The 27,023-nt window shown below is 39.5% G+C and overlaps 2 protein-coding genes and 1 long non-coding RNA gene across 10 annotated transcripts; 2 read left to right on the top strand and 1 right to left on the bottom strand.

The window, feature by feature from the left end:
• Positions 1-1,015: 1,015 nt before the first annotated feature.
• On the top strand, positions 1,016-11,216 carry slc25a23a (solute carrier family 25 member 23a). 7 transcript variants are annotated; one of them, XM_086033049.1, is made up of 12 exons: positions 1,016-1,410; positions 2,256-2,463; positions 5,783-5,906; positions 6,028-6,115; positions 6,679-6,790; positions 6,961-7,119; positions 7,282-7,386; positions 8,382-8,495; positions 8,585-8,752; positions 8,836-8,983; positions 10,182-10,364; positions 10,747-11,216. In XM_086033049.1, the coding sequence occupies exons 2-12, from the start codon at positions 2,269-2,271 to the stop codon at positions 10,755-10,757; spliced, it is 1,407 nt and encodes a 468-aa protein (XP_085889175.1). In that variant the 5' UTR covers positions 1,016-1,410; positions 2,256-2,268; the 3' UTR covers positions 10,758-11,216. The 7 variants fall into 7 exon arrangements, 6 of the variants coding, with proteins under 6 accessions (XP_085889175.1, XP_085889173.1, XP_085889172.1 ...); XR_015087104.1 differs by having other exon boundaries at positions 1,018-1,410; positions 7,234-7,386; positions 10,182-10,594; XM_086033048.1 differs by having other exon boundaries at positions 1,019-1,410; positions 7,234-7,386.
• On the bottom strand, positions 9,498-12,862 carry LOC147145792 (uncharacterized). The gene is made up of 3 exons (XR_015087105.1): positions 12,447-12,862; positions 10,665-10,829; positions 9,498-10,576 (listed from the first exon to the last, which is right to left on the bottom strand). It is a non-coding gene; the product is annotated as an uncharacterized LOC147145792 (long non-coding RNA).
• A 78-nt stretch (positions 12,863-12,940) lies between these two features.
• Positions 12,941-25,988, top strand: khsrp (KH-type splicing regulatory protein). 2 transcript variants are annotated; one of them, XM_086033042.1, is made up of 18 exons: positions 12,945-13,411; positions 14,925-15,027; positions 15,108-15,161; positions 15,247-15,283; positions 15,383-15,447; positions 15,554-15,625; positions 15,727-15,784; positions 16,922-17,069; positions 18,900-18,998; positions 19,090-19,191; positions 19,459-19,561; positions 21,454-21,578; positions 22,927-23,220; positions 23,310-23,419; positions 23,521-23,609; positions 24,577-24,777; positions 24,888-25,072; positions 25,212-25,988. In XM_086033042.1, exons 1-18 carry the CDS (start codon positions 13,322-13,324, stop codon positions 25,218-25,220), a joined length of 1,944 nt encoding a protein of 647 aa, XP_085889168.1. In that variant the 5' UTR covers positions 12,945-13,321; the 3' UTR covers positions 25,221-25,988. The 2 variants fall into 2 exon arrangements, with proteins under 2 accessions (XP_085889169.1, XP_085889168.1); XM_086033043.1 differs by lacking the exon at positions 15,108-15,161 and having other exon boundaries at positions 12,941-13,411.
• Positions 25,989-27,023: the final 1,035 nt, after the last annotated feature.

Raw genomic sequence — 27,023 nt, 5'->3', positions numbered from 1 at the left:
TGTAAAACATTATCACGGCACATGGTGGCGTCTCTTTACTTTGCTGTTAGTTGAGCACAAATTTATTTATTTATTTTTTAACTTTTACCATTATTTGGCTTAATTTTGACCCAGCAGTTTTAAGAGTACCGTGTTTTTATAGGATTCATAAAATGCTTTATAAACGCACACACACACACCCACACACCCACACACAGTTATTTCATTGTTTTAATTCAAATGTTCCAAGTCAAAAAATAAAATAAAATCAACATAATCATGGCCTGAATCCTGTCAGTACTGTGAGTGATGTAGTTGAAATTTGAATCTGCTGAGCGTCTTGTCCTATCTGAAATTCACAACAACAACAAAAAAAATGACCACCTTATGGCACGATTTCTCTCGTGGCTTCAGTAAGGCAATATCAATTTAATGTAAAGAAGTTTTACTTTTAAGTTTTTTTTGTTTTGTTTTTTAACAGACTGAACATCAAGAAGCCTCCCTTGAATCTATTTTCATACGAATTTCACCCTATAGTGAAGTCCCTCTGAGGAAGCTGTTTGGATAATGGATGGATGTGGAAACATTTAATAATTTATTTACTAGAGCATTTATAGCACAGCCACGCCAAGATCACAACAGCTACGTGTCAACTCAATTTTCTCATTAAAGCTCAGATGACTGCGGAAAAGTAACCTGCAACAGAATATTATTCTTGTTTTGTTCCTCATATTTAAAATTTAAATGCCTGTTTAAACTTGATGTATTCGTAGCTCCAGCTTTTTTAGGTAGAGTTTCCTTTTTTAATTTGATTCACATTTTTATGGCTATTTTTTCAAGGCAATTAATAACTTACTGTGTTTTTTTTTAAGTTAAAAAGAAGACAATGGCCAATAATTAAATGTTTAACTTAAAGAAATAAAAGAAAACAAATTTCAGGTGTGTTATGTTATACTTTTGGAAAAACAACACGTTTGCGTGAGGGCTTATGACCAAATGTTTAGGGGTACACAAGCCAAAAAAGTTTGGCCGCGCCCCTGCCAGGACGAAGCTCTCAAAATCAAGAAAACATTCGACTGTAAAGAATCACAAATTACTTCATATAATTTTAATGACAAAGGTCGACTACAGACTGCAGGGTTCTTCGGGGACAGCAACAAGGACATCTTTTTCGGCCAATTTTGTCGATGAAGGGCGTCACCGTAGCTGGTGATTGTCACGCTTCCTGGTTCCCGAGAGGGAGGCGCTCGCAAGTTTACGCGACACTTGAAGAGATTCATTTTGGGCAACAACAACACGTCCGAGGGCAACAAACACCTCCTTCGGTCCACCATGTCCCCTGAGATTTTGTGTGATCGATTAGTGTCAAGTTTAAGTCCAGATCCTCTGTATCGTGCCATGGAAGTCAGGAGGTGAAGAGCGAACGAGTGAGTAAGTGGTCTCATTTAAAGCGGATATACATACTTAATAATTTTATAGCCTGTATTGTATTCTTTTTATGTGGTTAAATTCCTGTTAAAGGCCTATGTGGTAGAATCTCAGTTAAGCTACTTGATTTTGTTTTGATATGCTCTAATTTCCAATTGTGTTGTCTAATGATACATTTTAATGCAATAAAGAGTCAGCCAAGGTCAGTGTAAATAAATACTAAATACTCAACTGTACATGTGTGTTCAATATGCATTATCCATCTGTGTTGATTAAATCAAGTGATATTCTATAGAAGCTTTTCTTTTATTTCAGATCTCCAACAGATTGTACTTAGAATGGTAGCTCATTTTAACACTGTGTTTATTTTTTGGACACCTGGCTGGACGTCAACTATTGACAGTGTTGTAACAGTATTCGTAATGCTAATCATAACTTAGTAATAAGTACTCATACTATGATAGGTTGCTTGCACTGCCCGGGATTGACTGACAACCAGTCCAGGGTGTCCCAATCGTGTAAAGTCAGCTGAGATAGGCCTTAGTTACAACAACTCTAATGAGGGTAAGCGGTATAGAATGTCCCCTGTAGAAGTTACAGCAGAGGTAGGGGACTCAAGTCATAACGAAGACAATTTAATCATCATTCGTTTTACTATAAACCTAACACAACCACATTTGAACATTTAAAGGTATTGTACCACCCCTATGACAAGCCATTGTACCAACATTGAGTATGTATTTTGTTCTGAGTGTGTAGAGTGAATCTTAAAAGCTGTACAGTATACTGTATATTGTTGAAAGTCAGTCTCCAGTGATTCAACTGATCCAATACATTCTACCCAGCAGACTGGGCACCGCCATGGCCCCTACAAGGACTTGGCACCTCCGGGCCCACTGCCAGGGCAGAACGTCCTCTGGACCAGACCAGGAGAGGGAGAAATTCTGGGAGGAGTTATTTGATCAGCTGGATCTCAACAAAGATGGATACATCGACATACATGAACTACGTAAAGGGCTGGCTGGTCGGGGGCTATCCAGAGCTTCACTGGACAGAGTAAGACCTGCATTCCCATATCATGCAGTGCCAATGAAGTATGAAGGGAAAAACATCTACTGATCAAATATTGATTGAATTGATGAAGCTGTAACCACTTTGTTTGCCTTCTTTATCATTAAGTTTGCTGTTCTTTTGATCTGCTACAGTTGCTCTCAGTTAAATTGAGTGATAATGATGAGTTCGGTCTTCAGGTATTTAAATGTTTAAAGTCCCTGTAAAGTGAAAATAAAAATGTCTTGTAAATTTGGCATACCACAGAGAAGAGTAGTTAACAACCCTGCTGAATTTGAATTAATAAAAAGATGGCCAAGTATATGAAATCACGCTTCGAAACTGTGAGAAATCGAGAAGTTCCCTCATTTCTCAGTGGCTGTCAGTGTCCAAAGAATGCGTTGAAAACACACCCCACATGCCTTTCAACTGTCACTCAATTATGTTCATACATCTAGCATTATGCCTACACATCCCTTAATGTTTGAGCCGTAAAAATAGGCTCTATTTTTGTAGACAGAGCACATGCACTCGGGTGTAGAGATTGGCGCTTTTTAATTTTTGTGCCGATGCAAACTTTTAAAAAAATGTAACCTGCCCAATACCCCCCCCACACACGTACAGTATACAAACATTTCAAGTTCAAATTTCATTTTCTGCATTCCCTTCCAAGTTTTATGCATGTCACATGAATAACAGCTTATTAATATGAACCCAGTCCTTGTAGCCTTGAGCCTAAGAACAATTCTCAACATATTACAATTTAAAAGTTTGTATCAGAAGTATTTTACAGTCTACATTTAGTCACAGTCTTTCACACAGTCTACATCTATCAACATTTATCAGATATATTCACAAAGATCTTTAAGCAAATTTAAGAGGGCTATTATTATGGCGGCTAGCAAAACGTTTAACAAAAATATTTACGTGTAGGTCCAGTGCCTTTGCACACTTACTCTCAGCGCTGAGCACAGCTAAGTGTGATAACTGTTCACTTAACATTGTTGACCGCAGGTGTTTTTAAAAAAAATTTTTTTACAAGCTTTAATGTTGAGAAGCTATGCTCACACCCAGCACTATGCTCACTGGAAAAACAGCTGTAATTTTACAGAAACTGAAAAGTTCAAACAAGAGGTCCTGAAAAGGATCCAAAAACCAAATAACATGGCAATGTTCAATGTTAAAGTACTATCAAATTATTCCTAGCTGTCTTTCATATCAAAGGCCAGAACCGCCACGTTGTCGTTACTTGAGAGGACACCAAAAAACGGTTGAGTCGACAGAGAGGAGCAATCAGTCTCCTCATGTTACTTTGTCTCCAGACACGTTATTCTTATTTATACTATTATCTTGTTTTAATGGTATAACTTTAGGAAATATGTTACATTTGTCATGGAATGACAGTCAGGCAGCAAAGAATTTTAACATACTTTTTAACCTCTTTCTGGTAAGCTCTGTGGTGGTGGGGAATATGCACCACCTTGTTGAATAAATGCCAATTTTTATGTTACTGCTGTACTTTAAACTTGCCGTATGATGTATTGTTTTCAGAATATCGTTAGCCAGGCAGATAGCTTGCTAACAAACACAACTAGCTCGATGTAAGCCAGATAAAGTTATCCCAACCGCTTTAGTAAACACCAAATTGCTAGAAATTCTGCTAACTACATTTGAAAAACATTGGAAACATAGAACAACCACGAATAAATTATAGCTTATCCGAATATCTGTAGTCAGACTGGATTGGTGCAGGTACAAAGTAAAATGTACGTGATTTTTTTTTTCCTCAGCGGTAGAGCGGTAGAATGCAAGCATTTATTTTCTTTAAATTTAAAGTGGAGTGTCAGGTGGAATTGAATTCTAAAGTGATGACGAAAACATACAAACTATGGAGACAATAACACAAACATGTATAATCAATTTTGAATTTAGTCATTTATTATTGATAGATTTATTCCTGACTGAAGGGATAGCAAGGCATTTGGTGGAAGGAGCAACTACCACTCTTTGCTTCCTCGCAGATCCGCCATTGCTTAACTCTCTCTAACTGTACACTATAGTGGTAGAAATGGGCCATCTAATATATTCTGTACTAAATAACTCACAATTGCGCAGGAAAACCAATGAGGGGTGTTCATGTCTCCACAAAAGACAATTCTATACGGTTTTCAATACGTGCGGTGCGAAACGATTCAAGGACGGTTTGATTTGAACGTGGAGCGATTCAAATCGGTTCAACTCGGTGGACTTACGATTTGATTCGATATGGTACGGCTCAGCTTGAGGTAGTATGATGCAATTCTTTTTTGTTGTCATTTTACATATATTTGAATGAACTTGTCAGAATTGAAAATGTGCCATTTTTTCTAAGATGTATCGCTCCAATAAAAGCTGATTCGATACGTATCTTGATATATTTCAACGTACGATTCGGTTCGATTCGATGCACTTTTATCTTTTAAATCAAAAACAATTTTCTGGTTTTATATACATATATAGATAGATATAGATGTAATATAGAGCTATACAAATCTCTGAATTCACTTTATAGGATCTTAAACAGCATAAGCAGCCCAACCTAATGTTGTACACATAATCTGTCTATGTCTCCGTCTCTGTCTTCCATATTTGTTTTGGCCAAAGCATGTGGGTCATATAGTTAGTTGGCTGTCACTTCCCCAGTGTGTGCATTTGTGTGCAACACGGTGTCTATTTTGGTTGCGTGTAGCAGGACCTTGTAAGATGAGAATGGCAAACTACCAGGGTGACGAAACACCAGTGGCCGCCAGGATTCCACTCTCCTTGACCTCAAAAATAATGATTTCAATCAATTCAGAATTTTCTAATGTGTGTGTGTGTACAAGCTTTTTAATTTCACCAAAAGTGAGTGTTTAAAGAGGAACTCAAGTCAAAAAATGTCTTTACAACAATGGGCCACCTTTAATAATGTCATTATTACAAAGTATGTTATTGTTAACTATTAATGATATTCATTTATGTGAAGACGCTGATCATGTTATTAATTTCTCACAATAAATAGGAAACTTTTCATGTCTATAAAACCCTGCTAGTGTTTATATTTTCAAATCACACACAATCACAGATCACTTGGACAATAGTCCTAGAGAATCAAAAATGTCTCATCTTAGGTGAGCTCTTTTTATTAGTGTCCAGTGGACTATTCATGTGATCTCTGGTGATGTAGGTGACCCCTGTTGTACAACCTCAGGGATCTGCTTCTTAAGAGGTTCCGATGTTCCCCTAAAAGCTACCACTGACAGCAGTTTATTTACCAGTTTTCATACCCAACTGTCTGTGTTTTTAGATTGTAGAAGCAGGGGACACCAACAAGGATGGAGTGCTTGACTTTGAAGAATTCACTGAATACCTTCGTACCCATGAAAAGCAGCTAAAACTCATGTTTCGCAGCCTGGACAAGAACAATGATGGTATGTAAGCAGCCCGCCGAACACATTTTAATCACCATAACGGGCCCCGTTTAAAATTTACTTTCAAATTCACAAATGGCATGTGTCTTACTTATTTATGTATCTGGGTGGCTACATCCAGGTGAGATAGATGCAACGGAGATCCAGCAGTCTCTACATGCTGTGGGCTTAGACATCAGTCTCAGAGCTGCTACCAGGATTTTAAAAAGGTCTGTGGTCTACAGTATGTGTCATTATTGCAAAATCATTCACATGATCTGCACTGCTCTCACATAATGACGCTTTTGACAGCTCAACGTTATAATTAATGTTTCATCTTGTTCTCAGCTGGTATGTAAAGTACTCTTTTTGCTTTGTTTTAGGCGTTAATGTCAAATGTCCAATACAGCTATCAAGCTGTACTCCAGCTGGCCATATGAATCATGTAATGTGTCTGCGGAAGCTCGATTGCTTGTCTAGATTTTTTTGGTCTGTTGAGGTTAAAGTGTTGGTATATTTTCTGATCTTGAAACCTGGTAGTTCAATGTGTAATACATTTTCCAAAGGCGTTTATTTAGATGTATGATAAATGTATGATGCTTTTTTTGTCTTGAAACTGACGATTTTTCTCTTGCTCTGTTGGTTTAGTATGGGACCAGTATACGTTCATGTTTGCAGTGGGCTGGCAAAGCACTGTGGTGTTTTCAATGCCATTTCCAGTTATCTCCCTCTTCAATCAACCTTGTTTATGTTTACGTGTGTGTGTGTGTGTGTGTGTGTGTGTGTCAACCAGTATAGACAAGGATGGGACCATGACCATAGACTGGATTGAGTGGCGGGACTACTTCCTGTTTAACCCGATCACAAACATGGAGGAAGTGGCGCGCTACTGGAAACGTTCAATGGCAAGGCTACACACATGAAAAGACATTAAAAATGTTTTCAATAATCAGTCGTGCTTGATGAAAGCATCCAAGGCAACACACATTTCTTGTACCAGAAAATAACAATAAAAGTGTTGTTGACATTGTTTGGAAACAAAAAAATGGAGAATTGTTCTCCCTGCTTTCAATAGATGTTGGATTTAGGTGAGCAGATGACAGTTCCAGATGAATTTTCAGAAGAGGAGAAAAAGTCTGGTTACGTGTGGCGGCAGCTGATTGCAGGAGCCTTGGCTGGATCCGTATCACGGAGCGGGACCGCCCCCTTAGATCGTCTCAAAGTTTTCCGGCAGGTCAGTCATGCATGTGTAATCAGAACCAAATCACCATTAAAGGGCTACTCTTATTTACTGTTCATTGTCAGAAAGTGTCACACATGGAAATATCTTCATTCCATGCTTTGGCAGGTTCATGGTTCCTCTCTGTTTAGTCGGAATTTGTTGGGTGGTTTTCAGTACATGGTAAAAGAGGGAGGAGTGCAGTCCTTTTGGAGAGGCAATGGAATCAACGTTCTTAAAATTGCCCCAGAGACTGCAATCAAATTTACTGCTTATGAAAAGGTGAGAAACACTTGCTTCCTTTCCCTTTTTGCTTTCAGGGTCTCTGAACATTTTTAGCACAAAAGTATGAGAGCCATTTTGAACGCTTTAGTTAGTCAGTTTGCTAGACATAAAACGTATGACTCATTTTCATGTAATATTGTGTTAAAACCATGCATGTACCCACCAACATTTTAAGGACATTTTCTAAGGATCAGAAAATATCATGCTAGCTAACATATGGACAGAAAAATAGATTTCCTCTTATGCAACATTTAGGTAAACTCCACATATTTAATCCCCATCATTTTGTCATGCTCAGTGTACTGTATGCCATGATTTGTTTTACTGGTAAAGCATTTCTATGACAAATTTTCCCCCAATCTTGATCTAGCACTATACATTCTTTTAGTAATTTCAGTAATCTACTTTTTATTTATTTACTTTGTTTTTATGTCTCAAATTCTTCTGTTTACGTGCATTTTTTAAAGTGTCTTTTAAATGTCTTACAAATAAAATCATTTTGTTTGTAAGTACCATGAATGATCATATTTGTGATTATGTGAAGCACATTGAGTTACCTTGGATATAAAATGTGCTATATAAATAAAGCTGCCTTGTCTTGCCAGGTAGAAAATTGTATAAAACTGATTGCACCAGGCGATTACCAACTGTTGTCAAGACAGGGATCTCTGTCTTTTGTTTGTTGTTTGTTTAGGGGGGGGGTTCACAATACATCCCAATAAGTGCCATCCACTTCCTTGTTCTTGTCAAAGTATACACTGCTGCTCACTGCCATGACTGGACAAAAAAAAAAACATGACTGATTTTGTTTTCCTTACACAAAAGGTCAAAGTTTGACAGAGGTCTGGGCTCTGCCGAGTGTTATCGTAGTTTTAATGTTGGATTGACTCCATTCCATCTTTAGCTAGGGAGCTAAATTCCATACTGTTTGTAAAAGTCATTGTATCAATTGTGCTCCTTTTGTTAATTTTGGTTTACGACCTTGTTTCTAGATCAAGCATATAATGTACGGCAGAAAGGATACAAAAAATCTGAGAGTTCACGAGAGATTTCTTGCTGGCTCCTTGGCTGGTGCGACTGCTCAGACAGCCATCTACCCACTGGAGGTGATCCTCAAGACAGTAATTCACGATACAAATAGTAATTGTCAATAAATTCACTTTCTTTGCTTCCCACACTTGTTTTTCCTTGGCAGGTGCTCAAAACCCGACTCACGCTTCGAAAAACAGGCCAGTTCTCAGGAATGTCTGACTGTGCCAAGCAGATCCTGCAGAGGGAAGGAGTTGCAGCCTTCTACAAGGGTTATGTGCCTAACATGTTGAGTATTGTGCCTTACGCCGGCATTGACTTGGCAGTCTACGAGGTCAGATGGACATGATGGTAGCATGCATCTACAGTACCCTCCATGTACATCTTGTTTCTTCTCACTTGGTATCTATTCCCTAGACACTGAAGTTTGCCTGGCTAAGTAGGAACAGAGGAGTTGCAGACCCAGGGGTCATGGTCCTGGTTGGCTGTGGTGCAATCTCCAGCACCTGTGGGCAGTTGGCAAGTTATCCTCTCGCACTGATCCGCACCAGAATGCAAGCTCAAGGTTAGGTGAAGGGAGGTGCAGCAAATATTAGCAACATACGTAGACATAGCAAATATGTCTTCCATGGAATGTTTAGATCATTGTTGTTAAATGTATTTCAGCCACAATTCAGTGCAATTCCAAATTATATGCAGATGATAGATTGTTTCTGAATTTCCCAAATACAGCAATCGTTGCAAATGACATGTCAGCATCATTTTCAAATTACTGCGTATTAAAGAATTTAAAAACATTATTGGTTGGAAAGATTATTTTTAAAAGTCATTTGATGGATTTGCAGCATTGGAAGGTCATACTTACTCAAATCAAAACCTACAGTATTTAAGTAAAAAACATCAGATCAAGTTACATTGTAATATAGCACCAGGGGTGTAACAAAAAACTATTTGAATCGGAAAATCGTTTTCGATTCAAAAGATGCATGTGCATGGAATCAAATTGTTCTTCTTTAAAGTATATCTAGATACATATTGAATTGTTTTTTATTGGGGATATATTTGAAGAAGATGCCGCATTCATAGTACAGTACTGACAAGTTTATTCATATGTATGTAAATGACAACAAGAAATTAATTGCATCATATCCTCTCGAACTGAGCCATACCATATGGAATTGAATCGTAATCCCACTGAATTGAACCGAATCAAATCGGTCCACTTTCACATCCTTGAATTGTATTGGATCCCATGTATCGAGATTTAACATATATACATATACAAACGCTATTTGCATCTAAAAAAGGGTGCAGGTTACAGTGGAGAACCTCACCCCAAGAGGCTACTCAAGCTTGGGTTATGTGCAAAGAACAAATGTAGCTACACCTTCAACCTTTGGCAAAATGTGTACCTTTTAACAGAATTTCTTGGACCCTGGTATGAAATTAGAATAGCAGTAAATTGCTGGCCTGCAGCTCTCCTGTTGGAAACGTTTTCTGAAGTCACAATGGTGGCACCGTAAAAAATATTGTTTCAATCCGAGGGGATTTGCCGGCGCCTCTCAATTTTGATTGTAGTAACAACCTTGATTTATGTTTGCAACTTCTTACTAATGTGACTGTAAAAACAACTCCTCATGAGCCATTAAAGTTATACGTAACGTTACATACTTGGCGCTCCAAAGGAGCAAACAAAACATCTTTTGCAGTGTCATAAGTAGTAAAGGTGAGGTTGTTGATTGAGTTTTTTCTCTCTCCTTTAGCCTCAATGAAAGGATCCACTCAGCCATCAATGTCTGCCTTGATTCACACCATTTTAACCCAAGAGGGTGTGGCCGGCCTGTATCGAGGAATTTCCCCCAATTTGCTGAAAGTCATCCCTGCTGTCAGCGTGTCCTACGTTGCATACGAGTACACGAGGATAGCTCTGGGAGTTGACGTGGAGGGTAGGCGGGCAGGGAAAGGGAAGGTTTAAGAATGTGTGGCTGGTTTGATGTGACTTCCATCTGCAAGATCGGTTCAGATCTGTGAAACCTGCATGAAGTGGACTTTGATGGTGGATGGATTCACAGTGCTGTGCCTGCAAGTCTTGATGGACCGATAACAAAAGTGATAGCACTGCCCTGCCTTTGGATGACCTCACAAGATTTAGAAGATGCTGTGAACACATTTATGTGTGAGTTCCATGGCACTGCATGTACTAGCATCTGCATCATATTTACAAATGATGACTTGCATGAACTTACCTGAGAAGCAGCACGTGCACCCCAAAGGGGTTGTGTGTCTCCAAATGCAAGAGGATTTCTCAGCCTTTTCTTCTCCTCGCAGGTGTAATGTAGAGAAGATAGACAAGTGTCAAGAGCATTGTTCCAGTTTCCAAAGGTCACCATAAACATGTTTTGGTTTGTCAGCTGAAAGCAAAATGGAAGGAACACTGAAGCACAGAACAGCTCATTAAATAATGGCCTGTCAGCACAACAGCGATCATTCAAAGAGTCAATGTGGAATAAGGTCATGTTGAATTGTGGTAATACTAGCAAAAGTCTTGAAGTCTGGAGATGATGTCTCACAGCCTTCAATGTTGGTTTGCAAATAAAAGAGTTTGGTCTAGCTTTAAAAACACTACAGTGGCAATTGTATTATGTCTTTACAATACCTCCTACAATTTTAAAATACAAAGATTAAAGATAACTCATTATATTTAATGATGGATGATAATTTCTTATGTTTCAAATGAATACCTTATGTACCTACATTTATGTTACAGTCATTATATTTATAATAAATGCAAATTTGGATTTTATGCTTTTTAATTACTTTTTTTTAAATGTCAAGATGTATGTTGTGTTGGCCCGTTTACTGGTTGGTTTTATATACAATGTGTCCTTGTTTTGTAGTATATATACAGTTCTACACACATCTATCCTGTCTCTGATGTCGACAAACAATTCCTTTGACTTCATGTTTGGTTTGTATACTGGCATGTCTACTGTGGGACCTTATATAAATATGTGGGCCTTTCCAAATAACTGAATTAAGTGAATTTACAGCACGTGGACTCCAATGAACCATTACAAATTAGCTTCTCGTTGACCTCTAAACGTTTCAATGTCCAACTGCAATGTTGTCTAACAAGGAGTTGATCGGTAATATTCACAACAGGTGTTTCATCCATGAATGGTCAAATATACAGTATTTCTTGGTTCAATTGGTATGGGTATTTAAACAGTCCCCTGCATTATGCTGTTTACATTTTGACATAGGGACACATACATTTACTGTTGAACAGTGTATAATCATTAAAGATAATTTGAGCAACTTAGTTATTTTCCAAAGCACATCCACCTCACAGTTCAGAGGTCGTGGGTTCGATCTTGGCCCCGGCCTCCCTGTGTGGTGTTTGCATGTTTCCCCCGTGCCAGCGTGGGTTATCTCCGGGTACTCCGGTTTCCTCCCACATTCTAAAAACATGCATGGTAAGTTGATTGGACCCTCTAAATTGCCCCTAGGTGTGATTGTGAGTGTGGTTGTTTGTCTCTGTGTGCCCTGCGATTGGCTGGCAACCAATTCAGGGTGTCCCCCGCCTACTGCCCGAAGACAGCTGGGATAGGCTCCAGCATGCCCCACGACCCTTGTGAGGAGAAGCGGTATAATGGATGTAGCCCTTCGTATTAATCAGTACAGAAGTAGCTCTCAGTTTCAAAAAAGTTGGTGACCCCTGATATAAACCAGTACCAATTGTCCAAATGACTGACAATCAAGACATGGGCTGCATTCAGACTGTTTGCAGGAATATCTGATTCCAATCGGATTCCTCCTCAATTCGGATTTGTAGGGCTGACTGTCCACTCGGACTCTTTTAGTCAAGTGTCCAAATGGGATCTGATTTGACCCATGACCTGACCCATGCATGTGTCAGGTTGCTGTAGTAACGACATCGGAACGGAGGGGTCGTCAAGCAAGTGTAGTGTTTGATATATATAATTTATGTACACATATAATTTCGACAGCGAACACGAAGTACTTGCCCTCGACTCGAGCTTTGCTTGTATGGTGCTATCTCCCCACAGACCGATAAGACAGGGATTGCTGTTTTCAAGATGTTTGCTTTTGGCGCATTGTGTACTGCGTCGCGTAGTGTGACGTTACGGACAGACAAACCCCCACTAGTGTGTTTGTGGCTGTTCAGACAGACACGCATCCTGTCCGATCAGATATGAAACTGATCTAGTATCTCTTGAATGCGGTTTCAATTCGTCTAGCAAAAATCGTATTTCATATATGCTTTGTGACTGTTCAGATTACAAAAGAGTTTCAATCTGCATGGGCTGAAAATCGGATTTTGTCTGTCAGTCTGAACGTAGCAATGAACACAGAAGTTTCATCGGAAAGTGATTCGACTAGGTGGCATCAGGGGACTATTGTTAATCTATGCCAGCGATGTATAGTGACAGGCAGAATTGATCAACAATGACGATATCATCATATTTCAGTAATCATACTTTTTGTGAGTTTTTGGGGGTGGTGTGTCGGAAATGTTTTGCCAGTTTTTTTTCTGTCATGGAAAACGTCTCGACTCCATATTCTCCGGCAAGCACAGCCGTAAGAGGGGTCTGTTGGTTCCACTCCGGACCAGGAGGTGACGCAGTTTTGAGGCGTTGATATCAGCTCTCTAAAGAGAGGAAAGGGGATGAGAAAGGCCGGACTGGGGAGGGCCGAGGGTAGCGTACATTGATTGGTTATTTTAAGCAGGGAACTTTGCCGGCGTGGTAAGCGATCTCCCTCACATTGGCGTTCTTGTTTCGCTCAACACAATCTTTGGCCTTCCCGCTTCTGCGTAGCCGACCCGGCCAAAGCCACACGGCCTGCCCCCCGTGTGTCATTTGTCCTCCTTGTGATCACCATGTCCGACTTCGGCTCTTTGCCGACTAACGGCGTCGGCGCCGGAGCAAAAAAAGATGCTTTTGCGGACGCAATGGAAAGAGCCAGACAGGTAAATCGTGATAATCGCACACTGAAGGATGCAACTATCGAGCCATGTAGCCTCGGTAGTAGCTGCTAGCTCGATTATCCCTGTTGTTAGCTTCAGTTAACTAGCTAGCTTGTAGCAGTATGCTACCGGCAAGTGAATCCCGCTCTAAGGCATCGATTGTATTGTGACCTGAGCTGAGTCGAGATTACATTTCGGACTGTCGTCTTTGGAGTAGATCCGGTGTGAACTCCAGATTCCTTACATTGCCGCTTCAGTCATTTTATGTTTCATCTTGACCACGTAGAATTTCCGTTCAATTTGGTCAAATTGGCTAAAAATGTATATATTTTTCCGTTAAAAGGACTAAATGAAGCGAAGCTAATCGTCACGTTTGTGTGATTGCTATTTGCGATGCCAGACTGCAACGTTTACTATACTGCATCTGATGTTTTGATTTTTGTCGGGTTCACAGTCACAAAACCTAGGTGTTTTTCTCGATTTTTTTTTTCAAAGATAAGCGTAGGAGCAACTAAACGAAATCAAAATGTAAATCGAAGGGAATTAGGTCACAGAGTTGTGTCTAGAATAAATTGGGAAGAAAAAATTCATAGTTAGGACAAATAATGGTTCCTGTAATTTATAACATCCAGAAATAGACACTATGTGTGGTCTAAATCTAACCACACAACAGGTTCTCATACCATAGTACCTAATATTTCCCAACTGGGGTAGGGAATATTCTCATTCATCAAGGTCATTGTATTCTCAGGACATTAAATCAGTTGCAACTGGGCTGTTCAGGTTGTCTTAGGAGACACTAGAGTTTATCCATCCATCCATCCATTTTCTATGTGTACTGCTTATCCTCATTAGAGTCACAGGTATGCTTGAGTATATCTCAGCTACGACCTCAGATGAGATGAGAGGTGAGGTACGCCCTAGACTGGATATGCCAGGTAATCGCAGGGCACACATAGACAATCAGACAAACAAGCGTTTACACTTGATTCACCTATGGGCAATTTAGAGTCTTCGATTAGGCAAATGTGCATATTTTGGGAATGTGGGAGGAATCTGAAGTGTCCAGTAAAAGCCACGCAAGCACAGGGAGAACATGCAAACTCCTCACAGGAAGGCTGAAGCCTGGGAACCGGACCGTTGCTAACCAGTGAGCTGCGCTGCCTTCACATTTATTTAGTTAAATATTGCATTGCAGATAGGCTGTTCTGTCTTCTGCTTTGGGGTATGAACTGATGGACAACCTGAACAGTCTCGTTAAGATCGATTCAATGCTCTAGCCTGGAATTTCCCAAATGACTTGATTCAGTAATGCGATTCAATGGTCTAAATTCCAGCCAGTGAGGTCTCCAATTTTACTTTTCTCTAAATGCTCTATTTGCATTTCCTAAGCCCCAAATGGCGGACAGTAGTATGCATTATTACATTAATCTTAATGCAGATTGTGTTATTTTTTATAGTCTATAAAAAACATGATCAGTCTTGAATGTACAAGTGAGTCTTTCTATCTTCCTAGATTGCAGCTAAAATCAGTGGTGAAAGCGGTCACATGGCGAGCAATAATGGAGGAGCTGAGGGTTTTCCATTCGCCGCACAGAAGCGGTCCCTCGAAGAAGCAGGTTGACAATCAGCTCAAACTGTATTTTTTTGGTCTGAAACTGCTGTAATTATTATAGGCTTACTGTTTGCTTTTATTTAGATGAACCAGATGCCAAGAAGGTAGCATCACAGAATGAAAGAGATTCTTCATTGTGTACGTTGACTATGCACATTGATTCATCACAACTGCTGGATCATCTCACTTTCCAGCCACTCAAATATTTCTCCTTCTCTTGCAGCCATTGGAGCTCAACTAGCTGCCCTGGCTCAACAGAGGTATGAGTTTATTTAGATCATTTTCTTGTTAATACTTCCACAGCTAAGCGATGTAATGTGTTATGTAGACGATATAATTTCCCGTATCACTGTTTACAGTGCCAGGCCCGCCACAATGACAATAACAGAGGAGTGCAGAGTGCCTGATAGCATGGTTGGTCTCAGTAAGTGCATCCATACCTCCTAAATTCTGTAAAAGAAATTACAGCTGTGCTGTCCTACAAATGTTCAAATTCTACCAGTAAATAATAATCGTCTACTTTGCTTTAGTTATCGGAAGAGGAGGTGAACACATAAACAAAATACAACGGGACTCTGGCTGCAAGGTCCAGATTGCACATGGTGAGCATCACAATTACTAAATTGACAACTTTGTGGACTTCTCTATTATTTTGTTTATTTTTTTTCCCCCCAATTTCTCTATTTTTTTTTTTTTTTTTCAGACAGTGCCGGTCTTTCGGAAAGAAGTGTTTCTTTGACAGGTCCACCTGATGCCATAAAGTAAGATCAGCTTCATATTTTATATTTTACATATTAAACTTTGCAGCTTGTACAAGCATTCCTGACATGTTTATAAATGATAAAGTAATTGAAATTGAAGGCGATACTGTGGCCTGAATTCTTTGTTTTTTTGTTTTTTTTTTGTTGTTTAGTGCATTTAACGACCTATCTATGTTATGTATTTATTTGTTAGGTGTTGCCATTAAGGCTTTGTGGAAAATACGTAATGTTGTGTTAATTTAGAGTGGTGTGACTTTTAAGTTCCTAAACGCAACGGTACGTGCTCTCAGTGAGGCACTCACGGTCAGAAAGAGAGACTCTCTTGCTGTATACCGCGAGTATACAACAACTCTGTTTTGGTTTTTAATAAATGTCAGTTTGTTGACTAATTCCTCCATAATCGCTAGTAGACGCTACAATATGTTAGCGCATCACAACAGGATATGTGCGCGGTTTTCCATCAGAAGCCGGCACACGGTAGTCTGTGTGCTAACTCCAGCAGGCTTCCAGGAACGACTGTCCCAATGTGATAAATGAAATCGGGCATCAGCCACAACGTGCTTCCTTCTTAGGTGCTCGTTTATCACCACCATGCTGCTATGAAAGGGAGATTTACATCTTTTTAAGTAATTTTGTGAATGTGCCCGGACTTTGGACTGTGTTGCTAACGCAATGACACCGTTACCCACAATGCTACTGTTTACGCCACAGATGACCCGAATCACCACTACTGCGCACGTGCGTTGCATACGGGAATGACAAGAGAGCGGCTAGTTAACATGCCGTTGCGAATCGATTCTTTTATATTTTTACATCGATGGATGAATATTTTAAGCATTTATGTCAATTTTATATAGATTTTCGATAAATCGTTACATCCCTAATAAAATCCCAACTAAAACCTTGAGTTGGCACCTTTTTAAACTACAGTATTTTAATAAAAAACTTAAAGGGAAAGTCAACACCGCAAAATATTTACAATAATATGTTTTATGTAGCCCCACTAGTCTAAACTTGTGGAATACGAATTAAGACGTGTTTGTGGAATACGAATTAAGCAGGAAAATCCACCTGTTTTTATTCATCTCGGGATGAATTTTTACCAGGTCTTAAATGTACCCGTTATTTTTTTTTCAGGAGAGCAAAGGAGCTCATAGATGAAATCATATCAAGGGGACATGATTCGCCCAATGGGCAGACCGGTTCCATGCAGGAGATGGTCATCCCTGCAGGCAAGGCTGGCCTTATTATAGGCAAAGGAGGAGAGACCATTAAGCAGCTACAGGTTTGTAAAATGGGTCAGAAAGCACTAATCTCATTTCAAGAAGTGTGGGGAATGTGAAAATTCACTTGATTATGAACATTATGTGTAGCCTCCAATAGGGCTGCTCGATTATGAAAAAAATATTAATCACGATTATTTTGGTAATAATTGAAATCACGATTATTGAAACTATTATTTTTTGCTACAAGATCAGGTTTAAACATGTAAATAATATTATGACAAAATTCTTTGAAACACTATAATCATTTAAGTTCGTTTTGGACCCAACAACATTTATTAAATTATTTTAAAAAAATAAATAAATAAAGTGCAAATGTATGAATTCAAATATGGTTTCCCTGTGTAAACAAACGCGTTAACTTGCTATGCACTTATAAATTACCAAAGTAGTAAACTGCTAGGAGTAAAATGCCAATTTTGACAGAATAACAGACATGCTATTCATCTATACATTGTAGACCTTTATCTGGAGCCTTTTTTGTTTTGTTTTTAAAGTAGTATTTACACATAGTAAACAAAGTTAAAGGCATTTGCTTCTGATAAATTATAAATGTAGTATGCTGATTGGGTCAAACTAATTTAAATGTTGACTGTTACGTCCTAGTACGTAATCTATACAATACTTCTAAATCACAGTAGGCCATATATAAACTGTATTACAATATAATGACCAATAATGTTTGCAAATTGCATTTGAAGCAATTTGAAACAAAAATGAACACAAAAAAATTGACTTAATATTATAGACTACAGAAGAAATTTAACAGAAATTCAAGTCACTGTAATAATGTTTAGCATGGTTTCTGCGGAATATTAATTAAGCAGCAAAATCCACCCGTTTTTATTCATCTCAGGGGCGGCCATTTTTCCACTTGCTTTTGACTAAAAACACATCACAGTTGCCCAGGTAACGACCAATCACGGCTCACCGGTTTTCTGAGTTTGGTCATGTGATGTTCGCAAGCTGAGCCGTGAGAAATTGAAATAGAGAAAATTATAGTACTGTACAGTGAAAATAGTGGCACCGTACACGGTTTCACCCGGTGCTTTAAAGGCCAGGCTGCCTGCCAGGGTTTTCTTCTTATATGGAATATGGTTTTGCAAATCATCATATTCTGTTTGTGTTGATATTTTACATTATGTCCCAACTTCCTCTGATTTTAGGTTTGTAGTCACGCCACTCATTATTCAAATATCTGCCCACTTGTTCGTGGGTGGTACCCACCCCCTCAACTTCATTTAGGAAACTGGCTAAATGACAACGTGGCTGCATCTTACACAAAGCTTAAACTATATCACCTGCCAACTTGAGAGGAGTTGAGAAATAAATAGATTCAATTTAATTTCCTCGAGAAATTTCTCAGCATTTCGGAACCACAATTGTGTTCAAAATAGAGCAACCAAATAAATACGTAGCTGATATTAGGGCATAAATGGGTCCTCGAGTAATTTGAGTACCTTGGTTCAAAAGCATGCTCTCGGCATTTTTCTGCCTCGAGTACCCGCTTATTTACATATACACTGTCATTAATAGAAGCCAAGCTAACCGCAGCAACAAATTGTTCATGCAATACATGACAGTAACACGCCACCAACACGGTAAGAAGGCCAACCTCAAAATAAACCTAAGTTACCAAATAATATATGGACATCAATGCAGAGGTATTTTTCTACAGCTGGCTGAAGCGGCAGGAGAGATGGAACTCAGGGCTTCCCTCCTAAAGCTGCTGCTCCCGCAACCCGACCCCAAATAAGCAGAGGAAAATGGATGGGTGCATGACACTCAATTATTCAGCTGTGCATCTCTAACATTCTTTTGCAATTTTGAAGGAACGAGCTGGAGTTAAAATGATTCTTATTCAAGATGGATCCCAGCCACCAAACGTAGATAAACCACTGCGTATCATTGGAGACCCATTCAAAGTGCAGGTACTTTAAGTCTTATGATATCATAGAAACATGCTTTCAGGTTCTTCAGTTTTTTTCTGTCCCGTTCATTTGGTTGTCTGTTGTTTTGCAGCAAGCTAAGGAGATGGTCAATGAGATTCTACGAGATCGGGATCATGCTGGTTTTGGTGACAGGAATGAATACGGATCAAGAATGGGGGGTAGTGGCATTGATGTGAGTGTGCTTCGGTTTGAAATTTGTCGTTACATGCAGAGAGCGCCTGTTCCTCACCACACTCGCATGTACATAGTAGTTCTCTCGCTGCCATATTTTTCTTTCATTGTGACAAAGTCAAATAGTTGTATCGGAATCGTTTTGAGTAAGGATACAGTACAGTATATGTTTGAATAACTTATTGCTGCACTGCAGCTGAAGCACGAAAGGCTTAAATTGACTGTGAAATGTGTTTGAATGCATCAGCCATTTGTGGGATTTTTACAGATAGCTGTTCCTCGCCATGCAGTGGGTGTCATAATTGGAAGAAGTGGGGAAATGATTAAGAAAATCCAGAGTGATGCTGGAGTGAAGATACAGTTTAAACCAGGTGAGTGCTTTTCAAAATGTATATTGCAAGTATTCATGCACTATTTTCCAGGTTCTATACTTGAAGTGGGGTTTTCCCGATCTGACCACACGATCAAAAATTGAGACTGATTCATGTGATTTTCAGCTGATTGGTATCGGCTGAAAAAGATTGGATTTCAAAATTTCTTTAGTTCTAATGTTAAGAATAAAATATTTTACTTGAAATTTGAACCACTGATGACCTTCAGCCATATATAAAGGTATCATTTTGGGGTACCTTTATTAAACAAAACAAAGAAAGACAATTGAGACAATTTGGACGTGGTCTTCTTTTTATCCTTAATTGTACTGCTTCTCAGCAGTATTGGATCGAACTCGGTATCAGCAGATACTCAGGGGTCGACATTAGGCCCTTGGCCACCACATGGTAGTCGGGCCACCTGAAGTTCAGGCCACCAATAAAAATTTGTAGGGCCAACTTATAAATAAGCCAATTTTACTTTACTTTTATGTATTGTAGCCATTTACAGCAGCTGCAATCTTTATTTGCCTCAATTGTTAATTAACAAAAAGTCAAATACAGCTATCAGTATTAATTATAGCATGTCCATCCATCTTACTATGTATGAGCTTCTCCACACAAGGGTCGCGGGCGTGCTGGAGCCTATCCCAGCTATCATTGGGCAGTAGGCGGGGTACACCCTGAACTGGTTGCCAGCCAATCGCAGGGCACACGAAGACAAACAGTCACACTCACAATCATTCCTATGGACAATTTAGAGTGTTCAATTAACCTACCATGCATGTTTTTTGGAATGTGGGAGGAAACCGGAGTACCCGGAGAAAAACCACGCAGGCACGGGGAGAACATGCAAACTCAATACATAAAGGCAGGGGCTGGATTCAAACCCACACCCTCTGGCCAGAATAAATGCGTCTCCTTTTAGGACCCTGAATCTGCAAGCCTCTGCCGTGGCCAATGCAAAACGGAAGCCTCTGTTATCGGGATTGTGGTGTTGCCCTCCCCCTCTTGTAATGGTATGCCCCAGCAGCAGGAGGGAGGGGCGGTGTACGTGAAGTCAGAATGAGTAAATACAGCCACGCTTGAACGCATACTACTGTCTCGTGTCTCTTTATACACAAATAGCCTCGCCGCGGCCATTGAAGCCTCATCGCAAAAATAGACTATAGACTAGAGGTGCTCAATCCTCAATCCTCAAGAGCTCCTATCCAGCCTGTTTTCCATCTCTCCCTGCCTGCAGCACACTTGATTTATCCTGAAGTATCACAATATCAATATCGCAATATTCAACACGCCACGTTTTTCCAGTGTCGTGCAGGTCTTATATAAACATAAATATACATAACGTATACAAATGTATGTACCGTATATATGTATATGTGTGTATATACATATATATGTGTGACTGTGTGTATATGTATATATATATGTGTGTGTGTGTATATATATATATATATATATATGTGTGTGTGTGTATATATGTGTATATATATGTGTGTGTGTGTGTATATGTATATGTGTGTGTATATATATATGCGTGTGTATATATATATATATATGTGTGTGTGTGTATGTATATATAAATGTGTATATATATCTGTGTGTATGTGTATATGTATATATGTGTGTGTGTATATGTCTATTTACATTTCTATATTTGTATTTGGGACAATTTCTATGAGCTATTTTTATTTTTTATGTTATTAATTTTTTAATGTATTGGCAGGAAATCGGATCGAGACTCTTAAAACCAAAGGCTCTGACTCGGGTGCCAAAAAAAACTGTGTTTGGGACATCCATACCTTTTTAGTCCTCTTTACTGCCCTTTCATTGTTGGCTCATAAAATACACTTACAGCACTTTATAAATTTCAAACATTGACCTTTCAGATGATGGCACCGGTCCTGAAAAAATTGCTCACATTACGGGTCCTCCTGACCAGTGTGAACATGCTGCCTCCATCATCACAGACCTGCTACAGAGTATTCGTACCAGAGATGACGGTGGTCAGGGGGTAAGTAAACATTAGGCTGAAAGATTTTTATTTTTTATTTATTTTTTTTTAAAAGGATATACTGATACCAGTATTGGTGCTGATACTATACGTCTGTACTCGCGCTAGGGCTATGCAATTAATCCAAATTCAATTACAATTATGATTATTAGACTCCACGATTACAGAATTGGCATAATTGTAAAAAATTATTTATATTCATTTATATCCAACACAGTTTGTTTATACAAGGAAATCAGACTTGAATTTCTACATTTGCACCATTTATTTATTTTATAACAACAAATTTTATTAATTTTGTTTTTGTTTTGTCTTTATATTTTTTACATTTAAACATTTTCTTGTTTTGTACAAAAAAATAAATGATCCTTATAATAATCGTACCAAAATAATCAGGATTTAATATTTTTTTCATAATCGAGCAGCCCTAACTCACGCGCATGAAAATTCACAGATACTGCAACACAGATACCACCTCACCAGCCTGGCATACAGTAATCGCATGCTTATCTGTGATAAGCATTCCAGACCACTTAAACTTGTACTGAGTGATTGTGGAAAAAATAATCACGATTATTTTGATTGCGATTGAAATCACAACTAAGATCATTCATTGTTTTCCAAATGTTTTATTTTTTCATCTACAATAACTCAACCACTCAAAACTATCATTATACATGGTTCTCACGCGTCCTGGAAAACTTGGAAAATGACTAAATATATACAGATATTCCATGTGATCAGAATCTGTATTGGTATTGGCCGATCTCACTCATGCATGATTGGTATTGGTGTCATAAAACCCTGTTTGGAACATCCCTAATTCAGACCCCTTGAAATGTTTCTCTTTGTGTCATTGCAGCCATTTGCCAAAATCCAAAAAGTTCATTCTATTTCTCATTAATCGGAATGCCATGTTTTAACTAGTGGGGCTGCATAGAACATTTTTGGGTTGACTTCCTCTTTCAGGATACACGTGTGCATGGATTTGGGTTACATTTGTTCGTAATCAGGCAAAACCTGTGTGCCACTGAAGCTTTGCTAATTTTGCTTTGCTTAGCTGGCAACGAACTTGCATACTGTGATAAATCTCCATGAAAACTAGGTAATGATGCAACAGATGAGCCTTTCTAAGATATAGTTTTAGGTACCAATTTCATGCGTGCGTGTAATATCACACTATTATGGCAAACTCTCCTATATTATTTTCTCTCTAAACACTTCATAATTCATAATTGGTTTCTCTGTAACGTGGTTCGAGCCACAGTTCTATCAAGTGCACTTTGGTGTTTCGCCCCACTTTTTGTAGATAATTTGACTTAAGAGTTTTTTAAATTTTATTCCACAGGGCCCCCCTGGTGCAGGAATGCCACCTGGAGGACGGGGACGAGGTCGAGGCCAGGGGAACTGGGGTCCTCCGGGTGGGGGAGAGATGACCTTCTCTGTTCCTGCTCACAAATGTGGACTTGTGATTGGCCGAGGAGGGGAAAATGTCAAAGCCATTAACCAACAGACTGGTGCATTTGTAGAGATGTTACGTCAGCCGCTACCGGATGGGGACCCAAATTTCAAAATGTTCACAATCAGAGGTTCCCCGCAACAGATAGACTATGCCAAGCAACTTATAGAAGAAAAGATTGAGGTACATCAAAGAGTTTTTTTGGTATTCCAATGACTTGATGAACTTGCATTGAAGGATGTACTGATAAGGGAAACGTCTTGTTTATCCAGGCCCCTTTATGTCCTGTGGGTGGTGGTCCAGGTCCGGGAGGGCCCGGTGGTTCCATGAACCCATATAATCCCAACCCTTATAATGCTGGACCTCCTGGTGGTGCACCGCAGTATGTAAACCCTTGAATGTGGGAATTGTTTTAACTTTTAGCCCTGAACTAGACTGTCTGGTGAACTAAAAGCATTCAAATAATCCTGCCTGTCTTTACAGTGGTGGTGCACCAGGTGGTCCCCAGTACTGTGCTCAGAGTTGGGGGAACAACTACCAGCAATGGCAGACCCCAGGGCCACAGGACCCCAGTGAGTACTCAACATTCCAGTCATCAACGCTTGTATTGTCCAAGTCCAGGCTTGGCGCTGGGTCATGAAATCTTTTAGCCAATATGGCTAAATAGTATAAAAGGCTAGCTTCACACCGCAGGCAGATGCGACCCAGATCTGATTTTTTTGCCCATATGTGACCTGTATCTGATTATTTTTATTTTTATTTTTTTATGACAGTCTGAACGGCTCAATTCCGATTTTTTTTTTTTTTTCAAATGCGACCTGGGTCGCTTTCGTATGTGGTCCTAGATATCGGATACGTACCCGATCTTTTCCAATGCGTTCGCGGTCTGAACGGCCAAGTCCCATATATCCGACATTGACGTCATCCGGAGCCCAAAATGTGCAACGCGCAGGCAGAGGGAAACTGTTGGCAGCAGGGGATCGAATCTACAAAGTTGTTTTGAGTAACACTATTGACTATATTTTACTTTCATTTAATCCAACTTGAAACATGAAGCATAAAGTGGACATTTATGGCGATCGTAGTAATTCAGCTATGGCTCAGATACATTCATTTTTTACACACGGTTAAGGCGTGATGTCATCGTTAGGTTTGTCTCCATGAAATGAGATATTAAGGCCTCGCCTCATAATTTCCCCCAAATACTGTATTTATTTCTACCTGCGACCTAATCGGTTGGCTGTATAAATGCCCCGACATCCGCAAACACAACGTTGGGTGTGATGTCGTCTTCGTCGTTCTTCTATGTGCGCCGCTCGTGCGTTCATGCGGCAGGGACATTGTAAGCCCAAATAACATAACACACATAACACTTGGGGAATTTGTTTTTATCACGTTGTAGGCATAGCTTGATGGCTAACTGCATGTTGTAGTGTTAGAAACAGCCCAAGTTATCTATAAGAGTTGGGGTTAGTGACAATTGCGCCGAATTGGCTTTACAAGTACAGAACTGACTCATCCAATCCCTCCTACCATCAGATAAGGCAGCAGCAGACCCGAATGCAGCATGGGCAGCCTACTATGCACAGTACTATGGTCAGCAGCCAGGGGGCACTATGCCAGCACAGACCCCAGCAGATCCTGGAGCAGCGGGGGACCAGAACCAAGCAGCACAGACGGCTGGGGGTCAGCCAGACTACACGAAGGCTTGGGAGGAGTACTACAAGAAAATGGGCATGGGTAAGTGTGTATCATGCGCCTTTGGTACATAGGGTTTATGAGTTTCTTCAACTAGCATCTTTGCCAGATGAAATAATGTTAGAATGTGCATTGTGCTATTAATTTTTCAGTCCAGCCAGCTGGAGGACCAGTGGCTGCTCCAGGAACTGCGGCAGCACCAGCTGGAGGAGCGGCACCTGGAGGCCAGCCGGATTACAGTGCAGCCTGGGCAGAGTATTACAGACAGCAAGCTGCCTACTATGGTCAGGGAGGACAGGCTCCTGGACAAGCAGCTCCGCCGCAGCAGGGACAGCAGGTACCCTCTGCTACTCCTCCTAAGCATGCTCCAATGATGGGAGAAAAGTTTGAACTGAAAAATGATTGGAGTAATTCCTTCAAACACTGCTTGTTCAAGCACTCACACAAAATTGCATGTCTATGACTTCTCTTTCCAGGCGCAGTAATGAAGTTTTGTGTGGGTGGATGGATTTGTTGCCTCTTGGGACTTCTGCTGATAGAGATTTCTGTTTTTGGCTTCAACAATTCAAGACCATGATTGCACCATCTACTCTTATTTCAAAATCATATTTTTAAACTTGATAGCTGACTGACTCATTTTTTTCCTCCAACCGGAATAAGGGGAAACGTTTTGCTCAAGCATTGAAACAACGCACTAATTAACTACCATGATAAGAATTTGTTTGTTCCTTACTTCACCCACACCTTGTATTAAGTCTTTGTTTTCAAAACTATGTACCATAAATTAAGAGTATCTTTACTGCAGAAGCTCTACAGTAATCACATTCAGGTTAATAAGTTTTACTTTGCTGTATTTTTTGTTTTGAAATTCAGTTTTGATTCAAAAGAAATGTCTTCTGGTACTTTTTAAACCACATTTAAAAAAAAAAAAAAAAAAATGTCATTTGAAATTGCAGTTGAAATCTACCCTGCAAATTTCTCCATTTCGTTCACTGTATTTTTTTCAGAAGGGGATTGTGCGAGTCTGTATAGTACTCAACCGGAGAATGGGTGCAGGTTTGCTGTAAAATAGCAGTAGCTCATATCTTGGCTGATTGTGTGTGCATGTGTGGGTGTGTCTTCCCCCTGGTTACTTCTACAACTTAATCGATGGATGATTCCACCCCCTGTTCCATTAGGCTCTCATTGTATTTTGTTATTTTTTTACAGCTTGTTTTTAAATACTTAAAAATAAAAGATTCGGATCTACAACATCTCCAGCTTTAACTGATTGAGTTAATACTTGTGGTATATCAAGATCTATTTAGGCGGTGTCAAATTTGTTTTCGTCAAGAACCTCATTGTAGTTATGTTTGCCCTCAGGGCTTTTTCAACAGTGAAACCACATGAATATGCAGTATCATCTTGAATTATCTGAGAAACCCAAATTAGTGACAGTATGCCAAAAATAAAAATGAATAGTTTTATATGTACTTTTTGTGCCTCAAGCATAAGTGCAGATGGCACTGGGGGTTCAGTGACAATAGCAAGCGATTTAGAATTCTGACTATTCACAATGAAATTGTAGATATTCCAATTTGGAGTTATAACCATATACGTTGCAATTCAGTTGCAAATATGATGCACCCGTGGATACTGGCGGCTGAATAATAGACATCTATAATAAGAAACCCCATACACTTGAGTGTGCTAAAGACTTCACTGATATTCTTGAAACTGTTGGTCTAACTTGGCCTGTTACCGAGTCCACCCACAGTAGAGAGTGCACTTCTAATGTGCTCATTACGCAGGCCATCAGTAGTTATATTACATATGAAGTGAATGAAATCAATGTTGCGTTAACGGATATTTTTTTTTGTCTTTCTCGCCGACCTGTTTGTTACACCCAGACCAGTCAGACAGAAAGAATCATAAAAGACAGCAAAAGGTCACAGCTTATGGAAATTAATACATTTGAAAATACCCAGTCTTCTGTCAATGATTTGTTTCTTGTACAGTGCCTTGCCAAAGTATTCACCACTCATCTACTCATTACATTACAACCGCTAATTTAAACCTAACAAAGCCTTGTTGCATGAACTGATTAAGCCTGATCAGGTGAGAGGCAAAACGTCTTTCCCCCCCCCCCCCCCTTCTACCAGCCCCCCCCCCTCTCTCTCTTCTTTTTGGGGGTGGGGGTGGACAACTTTATTTTTATTCAGGTGCAGATACATAAGGTTTAAAGAAGCTCCAAATCCCATTCAACCCTAGTATAAACAAGAAGAAAAATGGTAAAAAAGAATAAAAAC

The sequence above is a fragment of the Filicampus tigris genome, chromosome 6, assembly GCF_054856515.1.
Source record: "Filicampus tigris isolate MCC_2025a chromosome 6, RoL_Ftig_1.0, whole genome shotgun sequence".
Taxonomy (NCBI): Eukaryota; Metazoa; Chordata; class Actinopteri; order Syngnathiformes; family Syngnathidae; genus Filicampus; species Filicampus tigris.
The sequence above is the reverse complement of the archived record's forward strand: the minus strand, read 5'-3'. Positions and strand labels throughout refer to the sequence as shown.